This window comes from Pristis pectinata, chromosome 15, assembly GCF_009764475.1.
Source record: "Pristis pectinata isolate sPriPec2 chromosome 15, sPriPec2.1.pri, whole genome shotgun sequence".
Classification (NCBI taxonomy): Eukaryota; Metazoa; Chordata; class Chondrichthyes; order Rhinopristiformes; family Pristidae; genus Pristis; species Pristis pectinata.
Window position 1 is genome coordinate 48,572,797 of NC_067419.1, and position 17,358 is coordinate 48,590,154.

The 17,358-nt window shown below is 50.4% G+C and overlaps 1 protein-coding gene across 1 annotated transcript in view; it reads left to right on the forward strand.

Moving 5' to 3' along the window:
* Positions 1 to 17,358, forward strand: part of slc17a8 (solute carrier family 17 member 8) — a 68,030-nt gene that overhangs the window by 8,879 nt on the left and 41,793 nt on the right. The window contains exons 2-3 of the mRNA XM_052029790.1: positions 462 to 720; positions 5,418 to 5,536. Of these exons, the coding sequence (XP_051885750.1) occupies positions 462 to 720; positions 5,418 to 5,536 (378 nt within the window). The remainder of the gene's footprint in view (positions 1 to 461; positions 721 to 5,417; positions 5,537 to 17,358) is intronic.

The window sequence follows — 17,358 nt, forward strand, 5'->3', positions numbered from 1 at the left end:
TGGAGCAGACTCGAGGGGCCAAATGGCCAAGTTCTTGTGCCTTATGTTCCATTAAATATTATAAACCCTCTTTCGCTCAACACACCACTACAGATTCCAATGCCATCCCAGTGATTACACCACATTGTCGCACTGAGGGTTGTAGTGATTAAATGAAGATTTGAAATGAAATTTTAATATTAGCAACAAACAAAATGCTGGAGGAACTCAGCAGGTCAGGCAGCATCTGTGGAGGCAAATGGACGGTCGACATTTCAGATCAAGACGCTTCATCTGGAGGGTTGTCCAGATGGAGGGTCTATTTCCTTCCACGGCTGCTGCCTGACCCACTGAGTTCCTCCAGCATTTTGTTTGTTGCTCCAGATTCCAGCCTCTTGTGTCTCTAGATTTTAATATTACTTTGCAAATCGTGGGTTCAATGCTTCATGCACAAACTGCTGTTGATTTTGTAATCCCTCAAGGGCTGTAGATGGCACCAACATGGAGGAGGAGGACGAAATGGAGCTGAACGAGGACGGACAGCCGGTGAAGGCGGGTGTGCTGAAGCAGCAGCCACTGTGCCATTGCCATTGCTTTGGAATGCCCAAGCGTTACATCATCGCCATCATGAGCGGACTTGGCTTTTGCATCTCCTTTGGCATCAGGTGCAACTTGGGTGTGGCCATAGTGGAAATGGTCAACAATAACACTGTCTATGTGAATGGCAAAGCAGAGATCGAGGTGGGTGTCACACATCTGGGGAAAGCTTGCTGGTAAATGCAAAAGGGGGTACAAACAGGTGTAGGATCCACAGGTGGATGAGATGGTGAAGAAGGGATATGGGTTGCTTGCCTTCATTGGTTGGGGCATAGAATATACGATTTGGGGCATTATGTTGCAACTTTACGAAACACTGGTTAGGCTGCACTTGGAGTACTGGGTGCAGTTCTGGTCACCACACTACAGGAAGGATGTGGTTGCATTGGAGAGAGTGCAGAGGAGATTCACCAGCATGTTGCCTGGATTGGAGTGTTGTGGTTATAAGGAGAGACTGAATAGTCTCTGGAGCAGAAGAGGCTGAGGGGAGACCTGTTAGAGGTATATAAAATTATGAGGGGGATAAATAGGGGAGGTAGGAAAGATCTTTTCCCCATGGTGAGGATATCTAAGATGAAGGGAGACGTTTTGAGGTGGGAGGTTTATAGAGGAATTAAGGGGAATTTTTTCACAAAGAGGGTGGTTGGAGCCCAGAATGCACTGCCTGAGGGGGTGGTGGAGGCAGAGACACACACAACATTTAAGAAGCATCCAAACAAGTACTTGAATCATCAAGTCAGTAGAAGTCTGAGGACCTAACTTGGGTAAATGGGATTAGAGTAGGTAGGGACAACATGGTAACAAGTACATGATGGGCTGAAGAGCCTGTTTCTGTGCTGTACTATTCTATGATTCTATGACATTGTCAACAAGACTTGGGTCCTACTCACCATGGTGACCTTTGATGTCTTTAAGGCCACACTGAATAAACCCATGGAGAAAAGAATAGAAGGTTACATTGATAGTGTGAGAGCAAGACAGGGAGGAAAGGTCCACGTGGGATGTAAACACTAGTACACAATAGTTGAGTTGAATAGTCTGTTTATACTGGGACATTATGTGGTCTCTTCAACATTTCACAACATTTAAGAAGCATCTGGATGAGCACTTGAATCTCCAAGGCATAGAAGCCAACGGACTAAGTGCTGGAAATGAAGTTAATATAGTCGGTCACTTGATGGTCAGCATGGACATGATGGGCTGAAGGGCCTGTTTCTGAGCTGAATGGCTCTATGACTGTGAGTCACTCTTCTAGGGTGCCAGGAAGTGCCCACCGATATCCCCCCAAGGCCAGTAGGTGGAGTGAGGGGTGGGTGAGCAGAATCAAGTCAAGTCGAGTTTATTGTCATCTGCACAAGTCCATGTGTGCACAGGTGCAATGAAAAACTTACTGGCAGCAGCATCACAGGCACACAGCATTAGAGACACAACATTTCCAAGAAAAGCATAAACTAGACATAAATTATACAAAATTATCCAAGAAAGAACACAATTAGAACAAAAAAAAACAAAGTCCTTTGTAGTGTTGCTATACTGAGGCAGTGATTAGGGTTGTGCAGGTCGGTTCAAGAACTGAATGGTTGAAGGGAAGTAGCTGTTCCTGAACCTGGTGGTGTGGGACTTCAGGCTTCTGTACCTCCTGCCCGATGGGAGCTGCGGGAAGATGGCACAGCCCGGATGGTGGGGATCTTTGTTGATGGATGTTGCCTTCTTGAGGCGGCACCTCCTGTAGATACTCCCGATGGTGGGGAGGGATGTACTCGTGATGTATTGGGCAGAGTCCACTGCTCTATCCAGCTTCTTACGTTCCTGAGCAATCGAATTGCCGTACCAGACTGTGATGCAGCCAGTCAGGATACTCTCAACAGCTCCCATTGTGACGAGTAAATTTTCCTGGTGGATGTAAATAAATGTGAGCAGCTGCATGCATCTGTGCTTCTTCCCACTACACATTCCTTTCCGCACAGCTCCTTCTCCCTCAGTTCCACCCCCTGCTGCAATTTGCTTCATGTGCTGTCCGTCCACTAACCCCATCAAGTGGTCTCCACATGGACCAGGGCTCTGCCCAGGTTGGGTCCCAGCCTTAAGTATCACTTCCATGGAAATGTGTTGGGGTCTCCCCATCTCCCCAGCGTAGCTGCTTTTGCTCAAAGGGGGGTTGGCCATGGATGCTAAGGTCACATTTGAGCTGGCAATCCTAAAGTTCAGTCTTAAATTTAAAAAGAAATCCACATTAAAGAAATCATTCCAAGGAATAGGTGTAAGAGAACATTTTCCACTGTATTTGAGTGTGTGTGTGTGCGTGTGTGAGTGTGTGTGTCTGTGTGTGAGAGAGTATGTCAGTGTGTGTCTGTGTGTGAGTGTCAGTGTGTGTGTCTCTGTGTGAATGTGTGTGTCTGTGTGTGAGAGAGTGTGTGTGTCTCTGTGTGTGTCAGTGTGAGTGTGTGCCTGTGTGTGTGTATCTGTGCATGTGTGTCTGTGTATGAGAGTGTGTGTATCTGTGTGTGTCTGTGTATCAGTGTGTGTGTGTGTGTGTGTGTGTGTGTGTGTGTGTGTGTGTGTGTGTGTGAGTGGTGTGCGTGTGTCTATATGTGTGTGTGTAATGACAGATGATAAGAGAGGGCTTTAACAGCAATGTTCTGATAATATGACAAGAAGGTCGTCAAAGCCTTGTGCCCTGAACTGCCAGCAACGTATTTCAACAAGAGAAAAGTAATGGACGGGAAAGGCAGCTATTTGGCTGCATTCTAACCAGCTAAAAGGCTTCTACCTCAATAGGTCTAGGTGCTAGGTCTTGATCTGCACTTAACCGTCTGAGATGGGGTCAAACCCAAATCCTTACTGACCCAGAGTGTCACCAACTGAGCCACTGGCTGCGACTTTAATCAGGCTGAAGCATCTGTCTCAATGAGGCAACACAGGTTACAGGGGCCTACCCCAAACCTTCAGTGAATGAGATGTAGGAACCAAACATAAGAACGTAAGAAATAGGAGCAGGAGGAGGCCATCTGGCCCATCGAGCCTGATCCGCCATTCAATAAGATCATGGCTGATCTGGCCGTGGACTCAGATCCACCTACCTGCCTTTTCCCTATAACCCTTAATTCCCCCACTATGCAAAAATCTATCTAAATGCATCTATTTAATGAGGTAGCCTCTACTGCTTCCCTGGGCAGAGAATTCCACAGATTCACTACTCTCTGGGAAAAGCAGTTTTTCCTCATCTCCCTCCTAAATCTATTCCCCGAATCTTGAGGCTATGTCCCCTAGTTCTAGTCTCACCTACCAGTGGAGACAACTTTCCTGCCTCTATCTATCCCTTTCATAATTTTATATGTTTCTGTAATATCTCCTCTCATTCTTCTGAATTCCAGCATGTATAGCCCCAGGCAACTCAATCTCTCCTCATAGGCTAGCCCCCTCATCTCCGGAATCAACATGGTGAACCTCCTCTGCACTGCCTCCAAAGCCAGTATATCTCTTCTCAAGTAAGGAGACCAGACCTGCACGCAGTCCTCCACGTGCTGAATGTTAGGAACCAGGAGGCCTGGAATTCCAGTAACTAGGAACTAATCTTAGACATTGCTTTCCCAGTGGGAACTTCCCGTAGTTCATATCCTTCATCAGCATCTCCCAAACCGGTGACCACCACTACTGAGAGGTTTAAGGTTAGCCGGTGTCTGAGAATGCCTCTTTCTATCAAAGGACTCACGCTCTCCTGACTTTGACTCTTATTGGCCATTGGATCGTGACAATGAAACACTCAGGGTGAAAAAGTTTGCTTTAAAAGTATCTTTTTCCCAGGATTGAAATGTCTAGTACTAGAAAGCATGTATTTAAAGTGAGAGGGGAAAAGTACAGTGCTGTGCAAGGCAAGTTTTTTACACAGAGAGTGGTGGATGCCTCAAATGTGCTGCCAGGGGTGGTGGTGGAGGCAGATAGCAGGTGTTAGAGAGTGGTGGATGCCTCGAATGTGCTGCCAGGGGTGGTGGTGGAGGCAGATAACAGGTGTTTAAGAGACTCTTAGCTAGGCACATGAATATACAGAGTAGGGAGGGATATGGTCAAGGTGCGGGGAAGAGGGATTAGGAGTCATTGGTTTAGTTAGTTCAGCACAACATCATGGGTCACAGGGCCTGTCCTGGGCTGTACTGTTCTATGTTCTATTAAATCCTGGAACCCTTTTCTAACAGCACTCTGGGACCACCTTCTCCAACGGGACTGCAGAGGTTCAAGGTGGCAGCTCTCCACCACCTTCTCCAGGGCAAGTAGGGATGGACAATGAATGCTGGCCTCGCCAGTGACACCCAGATCCTAAGCATGAATTAAAAAAATACATTAAACTGTTTTGACAGCTTGTTGCTGAAAGATATCTGAAAGCATTCCCAATTTAGCTTGTTTGGGAAGTGATTCATGCAATCTAATTTGCGGAATGTAATAGAGGTTTTAAAATGGACACTCTGCGATCGGCCAAACGTGACACACGGTGACGATATCTCAAGATGGATTAAAGACATCAAAGAGAAAGCCCCTGGTGTCTGAGTCATGTGGATGGGTAAACACACAGGTGAGGGGTTGTAGAAGTCTGGACCGGCAGTGCTTAGAAATGTCACTGAATTTTTAATTCATTTACCCCAGCCTTAATAAGATTTACTGAGATGTTAGAGAATGCCTGGTGGGAATTGTGTGTTACCAGGCACGGGGCGTGGGCTGTAGCTGGGGTGGATGGACTCTTTGACAGCAGTGTAGTGTACACCAACAGTCAAAAGCAGAATAATATGGTGGGCAGATTTAACAAGGGCTGCAAAACCCCTGTCCCTTCTTGCTCTTTCTCTTTCCAGAAACCTCAGTTCAACTGGAACCCAGAGATTGTGGGTCTGATTCACGGCTCCTTTTTCTGGGGTTACATTGTAACTCAGATCCCGGGGGGTTTCATCGCCAACAGCTTTGCTGCAAACAGGTAAGAGCTTTGTGACAGAAGTGAGATGCCTCAAGTGGCCACAGTAGACTTTTTCCGGATGGCGGCTTTGTGGCTAAAATACTGGACTAATAATTCGGAAACATGAAATCAAACCTCTCTGCAGCTAATGGGAAAAAAAGGAAGGGTCATAACATAAAGAGTTCAGCTGGGGTAGGCCATTCGGCACCTTGTGCCTGCTTTCCCATTCAATAAGACCATGGCTCCACTTCCAAATCCCACGATGCCCTCAATATCTATAAGTAATTGGTAAATTGGTTTATTATTGTCACATGTACTGAGATACAGTGAAAAACTTTGTTTTGCATGTCATCCAGATATCATGCCACACATAAGTACATCGAGGCAGTACTGAAGGAAAGGCCATAACAGATTTCAGAACATAGTGTTACAATTACAGGGGAAGTGCAGTGCAGGCAGACATAAGGTCTCTTTCTTGGTATAGAACAATAGACTCATTGTGTTCTCGGGTGGAGAATTCCAAAGGCTCTTTATCCTCTGGGTGAAGAAATTTCTTCTCAATCTCCGTCTGGTGTCAGGAACAGTGACCATAATTCAACTGTGTTCACTGATGTTCTTTAGTGAAGGAAATCTTCAATCTTTGCCCAGCCTGACCTACAAGAAACTGCAGAGAGTTGTGGACACCGCTCAGCACATCACGGAAACCAGCCTCCCCTCCACGAACTCTGTCTACGCTTCTCACTGCTAGGTAAAGCAGCTTATATAATCAAAGACCCCCACCCACCCTGGACATTCCCTCTTCTCACCCCTCCCATCGGGCAGAAGATACAAAAGCCTGAAAACATGTACCACCAGGCTCAAGGACAGCTTCTATCCCGCTGTGATAAGACTATTGAACAGTCACCTAATACGATAAGGTGGACTCTTGACCTCACAATCTACCTCGTTATGGCCTTGCACCTTATTATCTGCCTGCACTGCACTTTCTCTGTAACTGTAACACTTTATTCTGCATTCTGTTATTGTTTTCCCTTGTAGAACATAAGAACACAAGAAATAGGAGCAGGAGTCGGCCACCTGGCCTGTCGAGCTTGCTCTGCCATTCAGTAAGGTCATGGCTGGTCTGGCCGTGGACTCAGATCCACCTACCTGCCTTTTCCCCATAACCCTTAATTCCCCTACTATGCAAAAATCTAACGGTGTCTTAAATCTATTTAATGAGGTAGCCTCTATTGCTTCCCTGGGCAGAGAATTCCACAGATTCACTACTCTCTGGGAAAAGCAGTTTCTCCTTATCTCCATTCTAAATCTACTCTCCCGAATCTTGAGGCTATGTTCCCTAGTTCTAGTCTCACCTACAGTGGAAACAACCTTCCTGCCTCTGTCTTATCTATCCCTTTCATAATTTTATGTTTCATAAGATCCCCTCTCATTCTTCGGAATTCCAGCGAGTATAGTCCCAGGCAACTCAATCTCTCCTCATAGGCTAACCCCCTCGTCTCCGGAACCTCCTCTGCACCACCTCCAAAGCCAGTATAGCTTTCCTCAAGTAAGAAGACCAGAACTGCACGCAGTCCTCCAGGTGCGGCCTCACCAGTACCCTGTACAGTTGCAGCATTAGTTGCAGTTGTACTACCTCAATGCACTGATGTGATGAAATGATCGGTATGTTTTTCAACGTTTTTCACTGTACCTCAGCACGTGGGACAATAATAAACCAATTTACCAATGTAAAACCAGGCCACACCAATGTGGTTGACTCTAAGCTTCCCTATGAAATGGGCCAGCCAGGCACTCAGTTTTACCAAACCATTGCAACCTGTAAACCAGCACAGTAGAAATACCTTCACCACACACACTGTGGCAGCTCAAGGAGGCAGTACCACCCCTTCCCAAGGCCAATTAAAGATGAGCAATAAATGCCAACTTTGCCGAGACTGTCTGTGTCCTGTGAGGGAATGGGGGTGGAACTTCTAACAGGAGAATACAAAAATATCCCCCTTCTCAATGACCATGGACCACAAACACCTGGATGCCAAAGACAAGGTTAAAGCATTTGTAAATCTGTTGATAATCTCACCCTGTCGATGTTTAGTGTTAAGGAGTCCCAACACATACTTTGGCAGTTTATTTGAAAATAGCCCTCCCTACCTTTAATCCCATAAAAATGGGATTAATGTAGGATTAGTGTACATGGATTGGTTGAAGGGCCTGTTTCTGCAGTCTGTGCCTAAATGACTTTCTGACAGCACCTTACACTGTCCACAGACCCAGTTACCAAACCAAATAGGGTATTTATAGAACACAGAACACAGAACAGTACAGCACAGGAACAGGCCCTTTGGCCCACAATGTCTGTGCTGACACTAATATCATCTGCCTGCACATGGTCCGTCTCCCTCCATTCACTGCCTGTTCATGTGTCTGTCTAAGTGCCTCTTAAACATTGCTGTCATGTCTGTTCTACCACCTCCCCTGGCAGCATGTTCCAGGAACCTACCACTCTCTGTGTAAAAAAAACTTGCCTTGTAAATCTTTAAACTTTCCCCCTCTCACTTTAAAGCTATGTCCTCCAGTATTTGACATTTCCACCCTGGGGAAAAGACTCTGTCTACCCTATCTATGTCCCTCATAACTTTATAAACTTCTATCAGGTCTCCCCTCAGCCTCCGATGCTCCAGAGAAAACAATCCAAGATAGTCCAACCTTTCTTTATAGCTCATACTCTAATCCAGGCAGCATCCTGGTGAACCTCTTCTGCAGCCTCTCCAAAACTTCCACATCCTTCCTGGGGCGACCAGAACTGCACACAATAAACTTACCATTACCATTCGGCCCATCGGGTCCATGCTGGCTCCCAGTAGAACAATCCCATCCATCCCATTCCCCTTCCTTACTTCCCTGTAGCCCAACAACTCTCTCACACACGCTCATCAACTCCCCTTTTCAATTCTTCTGCCACTTACACTAAAGAGCAATTTATAGCGGCCAATTCATCTACGGGCACGTCCAAGGGATGTGGGAGAAAACCGGAGCACCCGGGGGAAACCCATGTGGTCTCAGGAAAATGTTCAAACTCCACACAAACTGTATCCTAGATTAGGGCTAAACCTGGGTTGTGGAAGCTGTGAGACATCCCGGGAACACATTCATGGATAGTCACACTGATAGAGAGAGGGTATTGGTATTGGTTTATTATTGTCACTTGTACCGAGGTACAGTGAAAAACTTGTCTCGCACACCGATGGTACAGGTCAATTCATTACACAGTACAGTTACATTGGGTTAGTACAGAGTGCATTGATGTAGTACAGGTAAAAATAATAACAGTACAAAGTGTCACAGCTACAGGGAAGTGCATTGCAGGTAGACAATAAGGTGCAAGGTCATAACGAGATAGATTGTGAGGTCAGAGTCCATCTCATTGTATAAGGGAACCGTTCAATAGTCTTATCACAGTGGGGTAGAAGCTGTCCTTGAGCCTGGTGGTACGTGCCCTCAGGCTCCTGTATCTTCTGCCTGATGGGAGAGGAGAGAAGAGAGAATGTTCTGGGTGGGTGGGGGAGATAGAGAGAGAGAGAAAGAGAGAGAGAGGGAGAGAGGGAGAGAGAGAAATAGACAGACAGAGAGAGAAAGAGAGAGAGAGAGAGAGAGAGAGAGAATAGAGAGAGAGAGGTACAGAAACAGAGAGAGAGAGATGTGAAGGGGGGCAGAGATGGAGAGACAGACAAAGATAGAGGGAGAGAGAGAGTTACAGACAGGGAAGGAGAAAGCAATAGAGAGGGAGAGATAGAGAGAGACGGAGATAAAAAAGGCAGACAGAAATAGATAAAAGGTACAAAGAGAGGGAGGGGGAGAGAGGGTTGGGATGGAACGGGGAGGGGAGAAATTTGCTCTGATTATTGGCTCCAGCTCTACTCATCCCCACATATACAGTTCTATTGAAGTCTAAGGATTTATTGCTATTGAGAAATTTCTCCCCAGAAGAGGCAGCATTTAATTCGGTATTATATTGTACAGCATAACCCCACAATCAGCTGAATGAACAATCTGTGTTTCGGGGCCATCAGTTGAGGGATGACTATTGGTCCCAGGTCTATTTTAGCCATCAGGGAGAGAAGATGGGGCTTTGGTTTAAGCCTACGATCAGTACCAGTGACAATGCACCGCCCCCTCGGTATCGCACTGAAGCATCAGCTGAGATTATTAGCTGAAGCCTCTGGAGTGGAGCTTTTGCAATGGAAATGTCACCTCTTTTGACACATCTCAGTTTGAAGAAAATGCGATAAACACAGCCTTGCAAATTTAAATGAGGCTGTGTTCATTCTCTCTCCTACTGCACCAAGCTGGTTTTGAAACACTCATTGTCTGAGAGAGACGTCACCTTTTTCCAACCCTGTAACGAACAGTGAGACCTTTTTTTCTACCATGTTTGAGTCGCTATGATCTGACGTGTGTCAGCACTGGGGAAGCAGCTGGGGAAGCTTGGGTTTTGTGACTTTTTTATATTCATTTTGTGAATGTCCCTAATTGACTTTGTACTGAAGGCAGGTAAGGAACAATTTAGTATAGATGGGTACTACAGTATAGGTAAGTAGTGGAATCAGGTACAGTCACTGTGTTTAAGAGGCTTTTAGACAGACACTTAAATAGGTAAGGCATAGAAGGATACACAAGAGATACTGCACTTGCTGGAATCTGGAACAACACACACAAAGCACTGGAGGAACTCAGCAGGTCAGGCTGCATCTATGGAGTGAAATAAACACGACATTTTGGGTCGAGATCCTTCAACAGGACTGGAAAGGATAAGATTTCTTTATTAGTCACATGCACATCGAAACACACAGTGAGATGCATCTTTTGCGTAGAGTGTTCTGGGGGCACCCCACAAGTGTCACCACACTTCCGGCGCCAACATAGCATGCCCACAACTTCCTAACCTGTACGTCTTTGGAATGTGGGAGGAAACCGGAGCATCCGGAGGAAACCCACGCAGACACGGGGAGAACGTACAAACTCCTTACAGACAGCGGCTGGAATTGAACCCGGGTCGCTGGCGCTGTAAAGCATTACGCTAACCGCTAGACTAGGGCAGAAGCCAGAATAAAAAGGTCAGGGGAGGGGGAGGAGCTCAGACTGGAGGTGATAGGTGGGGGGGGGGAAGGTGGGAGGGGGAAGGTGGGAGGGTGGGGGAGGGGGTGGGGGAGGGGGAAGATGCAAGAAGCTGAGAGGTGATGGGTAGAAGAGGCAACGGGCTGAAGAAGAAGGAATTGGTAGGAGAGGACAGTGGACCATGGAATAAAGGGAAGGAGGTGGGGAACAGATGGGCAGGTCATGAGGGAGGGGGCCACAGGAAGGAGGGAAGACAAAGGAGTGGGGGGGGGGGGAAGAAGAAGGGGAGGGGTTACTGGAAGTTAGAGAAATCGATGTTGAGGCCGTCAGGTTGGAGACTCCCAAGGCGGAATATGAGGTGTTGTTCCTCCAACCTGTGCCTGGCCTCAACGTGGCAGTAGAGGAGGCCGTGGACAGACATGTTAGTGTGGGAGTGGGATGTGGAATTGAAATGGCTGGATACAGTCCTAATGCGGGCAAATGGGATTAGTGTAGACAGGCAAAAAGGTTGGCATGAATGCAATGGGCAGAAGGGCCTGTTTCAGTACAGTACGACTCGGATAAGTGGATCAACCTGTTGGCCAGACCTGGTGCAGATGGCAGATTTCTGTCTCTGAGGGGGTTTAATGAGCCAGACATGAGCTTTCAAACTACACCTCAGTAATTCCATTGTCACCATCACAGAGACGAGCTTGTTCAGTCCAGATTTATTTAATTAACCAAATTTCCATTGCCCAGCTGCCGCTCTGGGACTGGAGTTCGTACTTCCAGCTCAGTGACGTGCACAGTCCAGCCACACACCCTCTCTGCTGCCAGGCCTCTGGTTGAACTGTGACACCCAGCTCTGTCCACACAGCGAGAGGAAATGGCCGTGGTTTATCCCCTCCCTTGTCAAATGATATGCCCCTTGTAAGGTGAGCCATCTGCTGCAGGGGCCGTTAATTATTAACCTGCCTTCTTCCCTGGCTCAGGCTGACAAATATTCAGCTGCTGCTCAGAGAAACCTTATAATAAAAGCAGAGCGCAGTGCTGAATTAAAGCTCAGTCAAGATGGTTGCTCGGGCTCCTGGTTGATGCTTACAGGGAGATTTTACGGCCACGAATGCTCGATCGCATCTGTAAAGGAAACGGATAAGATCAGTGAGACATTTAATAAGAGAATGGTACACTTTGGCAGGAGAGAGGTGTCTATGGGAAAATCAGCCTCAGACTAACTAGCAGCCATTGGAATGGAGGAATATGATAATGGATCAGCATCAAAATCTTTGATCTCTCGGTCTCCATCTCAGGAGACAGACTATCCACTGACACACTACAAACCCACTGGCTCCCACAACGACCTAGACCGTACCTCGTCCTACCCTGTCACTTGGAAGGACGCCAGTCCTTTCTCTTAGTTTCTACGTCTCCACTGCATCTGTCCTCGAGATGAGGCTTTCTGCTCCAGGGCATCTGACCCATCCTTCCCCCTCCACAGGCTCTTTCCCCTACACCTCGTCCCTCACCACCATCCAGGGCCCTCAACTGCCCTTCCAGGTGAGGCAGAGGTTCACGTGCACCTCCTCCAAACTCGTCTGCTGCACTCGGTGCTCCTGATGTGGCCTCGTCTACGTCGGTGAGACCAAGCGTAGACTGGGTGACCGCTTCACGAGCACCTATACTCCGTCCGCCACAAATGCCTGGAGCTCCCGGTTGCCAGCCATTTTAATTCCCCTTCCCATTCCCACACCAACCTGTGTGTCCTTGGCGTCCTCCACTGCCAGGGTGGGGCCAAACACAAACTAGAGGAACAGCACCTCATATTCCCCCTGGGGAGTCTACAACCTGACGGCATGAACATTGAATTCTCCATCTTCAGGTAACCCGCTCCCCCCCCGTCCCTTTTCTCTCTCCTCCTGATCTCCCCAGTTCCTCCTACACCCACCCCAGCCCCCATCACCCTGTCTCTTCCCCCCTTCCCCACCCACTCCATCTGTCCACCACCCACACACCCCTCCCATTGGGCCCCCTCCCCCCACTGCTCCCACCTGCCCTTCCCACCTCCCTCCCTCTATTCCATGCTCCACCGTCCTGTCCTATCAGATTCCATCACCTTCAGCCCTTTCCTGCCTCCACCTATCACCTCCCACCTTCTGTCCCTGTTCCCACCCTCCCCTCCTCCCTGCCTCACCCCCCACTCACCTGGATCCATGTATTGTTTGCCAGCCATTGCCCTACCCCCCTTCCCCCGTTTATTTGTATTGACGATCTCCCCTCTATCTTTCAGTTGACCCAAAACATCAACTGTCCATTCCCCTCCACACATGCTGAGTTCCTCCAGCAGATTGTTTTTTGCTCAAAACCTTTACAGCTGGTTTCCCAGCTCAGAATGTTCAGGAAGCCGAGTTGAATGGACAGTTGAATCATATTTGGCAAGAGTGGCAGCAGGAGCAGGGTCCTTCCAGCTTGCTCCAGCTCTCAGTACTGGATGGTGGCTGATCGCCCGACACCATTTCCTAACTTGGCGGCCTCAGTACCCCTCTCCATGGAGACACAAGAGGTTCTGCAGATGCTGGGATCTGGAGCAACACACACAAACTGCTGCAGGAACTCAGCGGGTCAGGCAGCATCCGTGGAGGGAAATAAACAGTCGACGTTTCCGGCCGAGACCCTTCATCAGGACTGGAAAGGAAGAGGGCAGAAGCCAGAATAAGAAGGTTGGGGGGGAGGGGGAGGAGCACACGCAGGCAGGGGAGAGGTGAGTTCAGGCATAAGAAGCTGAGAGGTGATAGGTAGAGGAGGCAAAGGGCTGAAGAAGGAATCCAGTGGGAGAGGGCAGTGGACCATGGAATGGAGGTGGGGAATAGATGGGCGGGTCGCGAGGGCGGGGGAAGGGGAAAGAGATGAGGGAGCCACAGGAATGAGGGAAGACAAAGGGGGGGGAGAGGGAAGAGGGGAGGGGTTACCGGAAATTAGAGAAATCGATGTTGAGGCCGTCAGGTTGGAGACTCCCAAGGTGGAATATGAGGTGTTGTTCCTCCAACCTGCATCAACGTGGCAGTAGAGGAGGCCGTGGACAGACGTGTCAGTGTGGGAGTGGGATGTGGAATTGAAGTGGGCGGCCACCAGGAAATCCTTGCTTTTGTGGCGGACGGAGCGAAGGTGCTCGACAAAGCGGTCACCCAATCTGTGTCGGATCTCACCGATATAGAGGAGGCCGCACCGGGAGCACCGGATGTAATAAATGACTCCCTCGGATTCACAGGTGAAGCGCTGCCTCACCTGGAAGGACTGTCTGGGGCCCTGAATGGTGGTGAGGGAGGAGGTGTAGAGACAGGTGTAGCACTTGGTGTGGTTGCAGGGATAAGTGCCGGGAGGGTCATTAGTGGGGAGGGAGGAGCAGACGAGGGAGTCGCGGAGAGCGCGATCCCTGCAGAAAGTGGAGAGAGGGGGTGAGGGGAAGATGTGCCTGGTGGTGGGATCCTGTTGAAGGTGGCGGAAGTTGCAGAGAATGAGGTGTTGGATGCGGAGGCTCGTGGGCTGGTAGGCGAAGACAAGGGGAACCCTGTCCCTGTTATGTCGGGGGTGGGGAGGGGGTGAGGGCAGACGTGGGGGAAGTGGAGTAGATACGGGTAAGGGCAGCATTGATGGTGATGGAAGGGAAACCCCAGTCACTGAAAAAGGAGGACATCTTGGATGTCCTGGAATGGAAAGTCTCATCATGGGAACAGATGTGGCGGAGGCGGAGGGACTGGGAGAAGGGGATGGCGTCCTTGCCAGTGACAGGGTGGGAAGAGGTGTTGTCAAGGTAACTGTGGGAGTCAGTGGGTTTGTCGAAGATGTCTGTGGTCAATCTGTCTCCGGAGATGGAGACAGAGAGATCCAGAAAGGGGAGAGAGGTGTCAGAGATGGACCAAGTGAATCTGAGGGCAGGGTGGAAGTTGGAGGCAAAGTTGATGAAGTTGATGAGCTCAGCATGGCTGCAGGAAGCAGCCCCAACGCAGTCGTCAATGTAGTGGAGAAAGAGTTGGGGAGCATTACCGGTGTGGGCTTGGAACATGGACTGTTCCACATACCGACAAAGCGGCCGGCACAGCTGGGCCCATGTGAGAGCCCATGGCTACACCTTTAGTTTGGAGAAAGTGGGAGGAGCCGAAGGAGAAGTTGTTGAGGGTGAGTCCCAGTTCTGCCAGATGGAGGAGGGTGGCGGTGGAGGGGAGCTGGTTGGGTCTGTTACCCAGAAAGAAGCAGAGAGCCTTGAGGCCTTCCTGATGGGGATGGAAGTGTACAGGGACTCGACGTCCATGGTGAAGATGAGGCGGTCAGGGCCGGGGAACTGAAAGTTCTTGAAGTGATGGAGAGCATGTGGTGTCACGGACGTAGGTGGGAAGGGACTGGACCAAGGGGGACAAAATGGAGTCCAGATATGAGGACACGTGTTCAGTGGGGCAGGAGCTGGCAGAAACAATGGGTCTACCAGGGCACTCCCCAACACCCACTCCCCAACACTCACAACCCAACACCCACTCCCCAAAACCCACTCCCCAACACCCACTCCCCAACACCCACGCCTCAAAACCCACTCCCCAACACCCACTCCCCAACACCCACTCCTCAAAACCCACTCCCCAACACCCACCCCCCAATACCCACTCCCCAACACCCCAACACCAACTCCCCAACACCCACTCCCCAACACCCATTCCCCAACACCCACTCCCCAACACTCACTCCCCAACACTCTCCCCAACACCCACTCCCCAACACCCACTCCCCAACACTCACTCCCCAACACCCACTCCCCAACACTCTCCCCAACACCCACTTCCCAACACTCACTCCCCAACACCCACTCCCCAACACCCACTTCCCAACACTCTCCCCAACACCCACTCCCCAACACCCACTCCCCAAAACCCACTCCCCAACACCCACTCCCCAACACTCACTCCCCAACACCCACTCCCCAACACCCACCCCCCAATACCCACTCCCCAACACCCCAACACCAACTCCCCAACACCCACTCCCCAACACCCATTCCCCAACACCCACTCCCCAACACTCACTCCCCAACACTCTCCCCAACACCCACTCCCCAACACCCACTCCCCAACACTCACTCCCCAACACCCACTCCCCAACACTCTCCCCAACACCCACTTCCCAACACTCACTCCCCAACACCCACTCCCCAACACCCACTTCCCAACACTCTCCCCAACACCCACTCCCCAACACCCACTCCCCAAAACCCACTCCCCAACACCCACTCCCCAACACCCACTCCCCAACACTCACTCCCCAACACCCACTCCCCAACACCCACTCCCCAACACCCACCCCCCAATACCCACTCCCCAACACCCCAACACCAACTCCCAACACCCACTCCCCAACACCCATTCCCCAACACCCACTCCCCAACACTCACTCCCCAACACTCTCCCCAACACCCACTCCCAACACCCACTCCCCAACACTCACTCCCCAACACCCACTCCCCAACACTCTCCCCAACACCCACTTCCCAACACTCACTCCCCAACACCCACTCCCCAACACCCACTTCCCAACACTCTCCCCAACACCCACTCCCCAAAACCCACTCCCCAACACCCACTCCCCAACACCCACTCCCCAACACTCACTCCCCAACACTCTCCCCAACACCCACTCCCCAACACCCACTCCCCAACACCCATTCCCCAACACCCACTCCCCAACACTCACTCCCCAACACTCTCCCCAACACCCACTCCCCAACACCCACTCCCCAACACTCACTCCCCAACACTCTCCCCAACACCCACTCCCCAACACCCACTCCCAACACCCATTCCCCAACACCCACTCCCCAACACTCTCCCCAACACCCACTCCCCAACACCCACTCCCCAACACTCACTCCCCAACACCCACTCCCCAACACTCTCCCCAACACCCACTTCCCAACACTCACTCCCCAACACCCACTCCCCAACACCCACTTCCCAACACTCTCCCCAACACCCACTCCCCAACACCCACTCCCCAGCACTCACTCCCCAACACTCTCCCCAACACCCACTCCCCAACACCCACTCCCCAACACTCTCCCCAACACCCACTCCCCAACACCCACTCCCCAACACTCTCCCCAACACCCACTCCCCAACACCCACTCCCCAACACTCACTCCCCAACACCCACTCCCCAACACCCACTCCCCAACACCCCAACACCAACTCCCCAACACCAACTCCCCAACACCCACTCCCCAATACCCACTCCCCAACACCCACTCCTCAACACCCACTCCCCAACACCCACTCCCCAACACCCACTCCCCAACACCCACTCCCCAACACCCACCCCCCAACACCCACTCCCCAACACTCACTCCCCAACACCCACTTCCCAACACCCACTTCCCAACACCCACTCCCCAACACCCACTCCCCAACACTCACTCCTCAAAACCCACTCCCCAACACCCACTCCCCAACACTCACTCCTCAAAACCCACTCCCCAACACCCACTCCCCAACACCCACTCAACACCCACTCCCCAACACCCACTCCCCAACACCCACTCCTCAACACCCACTCCCCAACACCCACTCCCCAACACCCACTCCCCAACACCCACTCCCCAACACCCACCCCCCAACACAAACTCCCCAGCTGGTCCATGCTGATCAAGATGCCCAGTCCCATTTGCCCAAGTCAGGCCCATAACCCTCTGCTCCTTTTCATTGTGTCAAAAA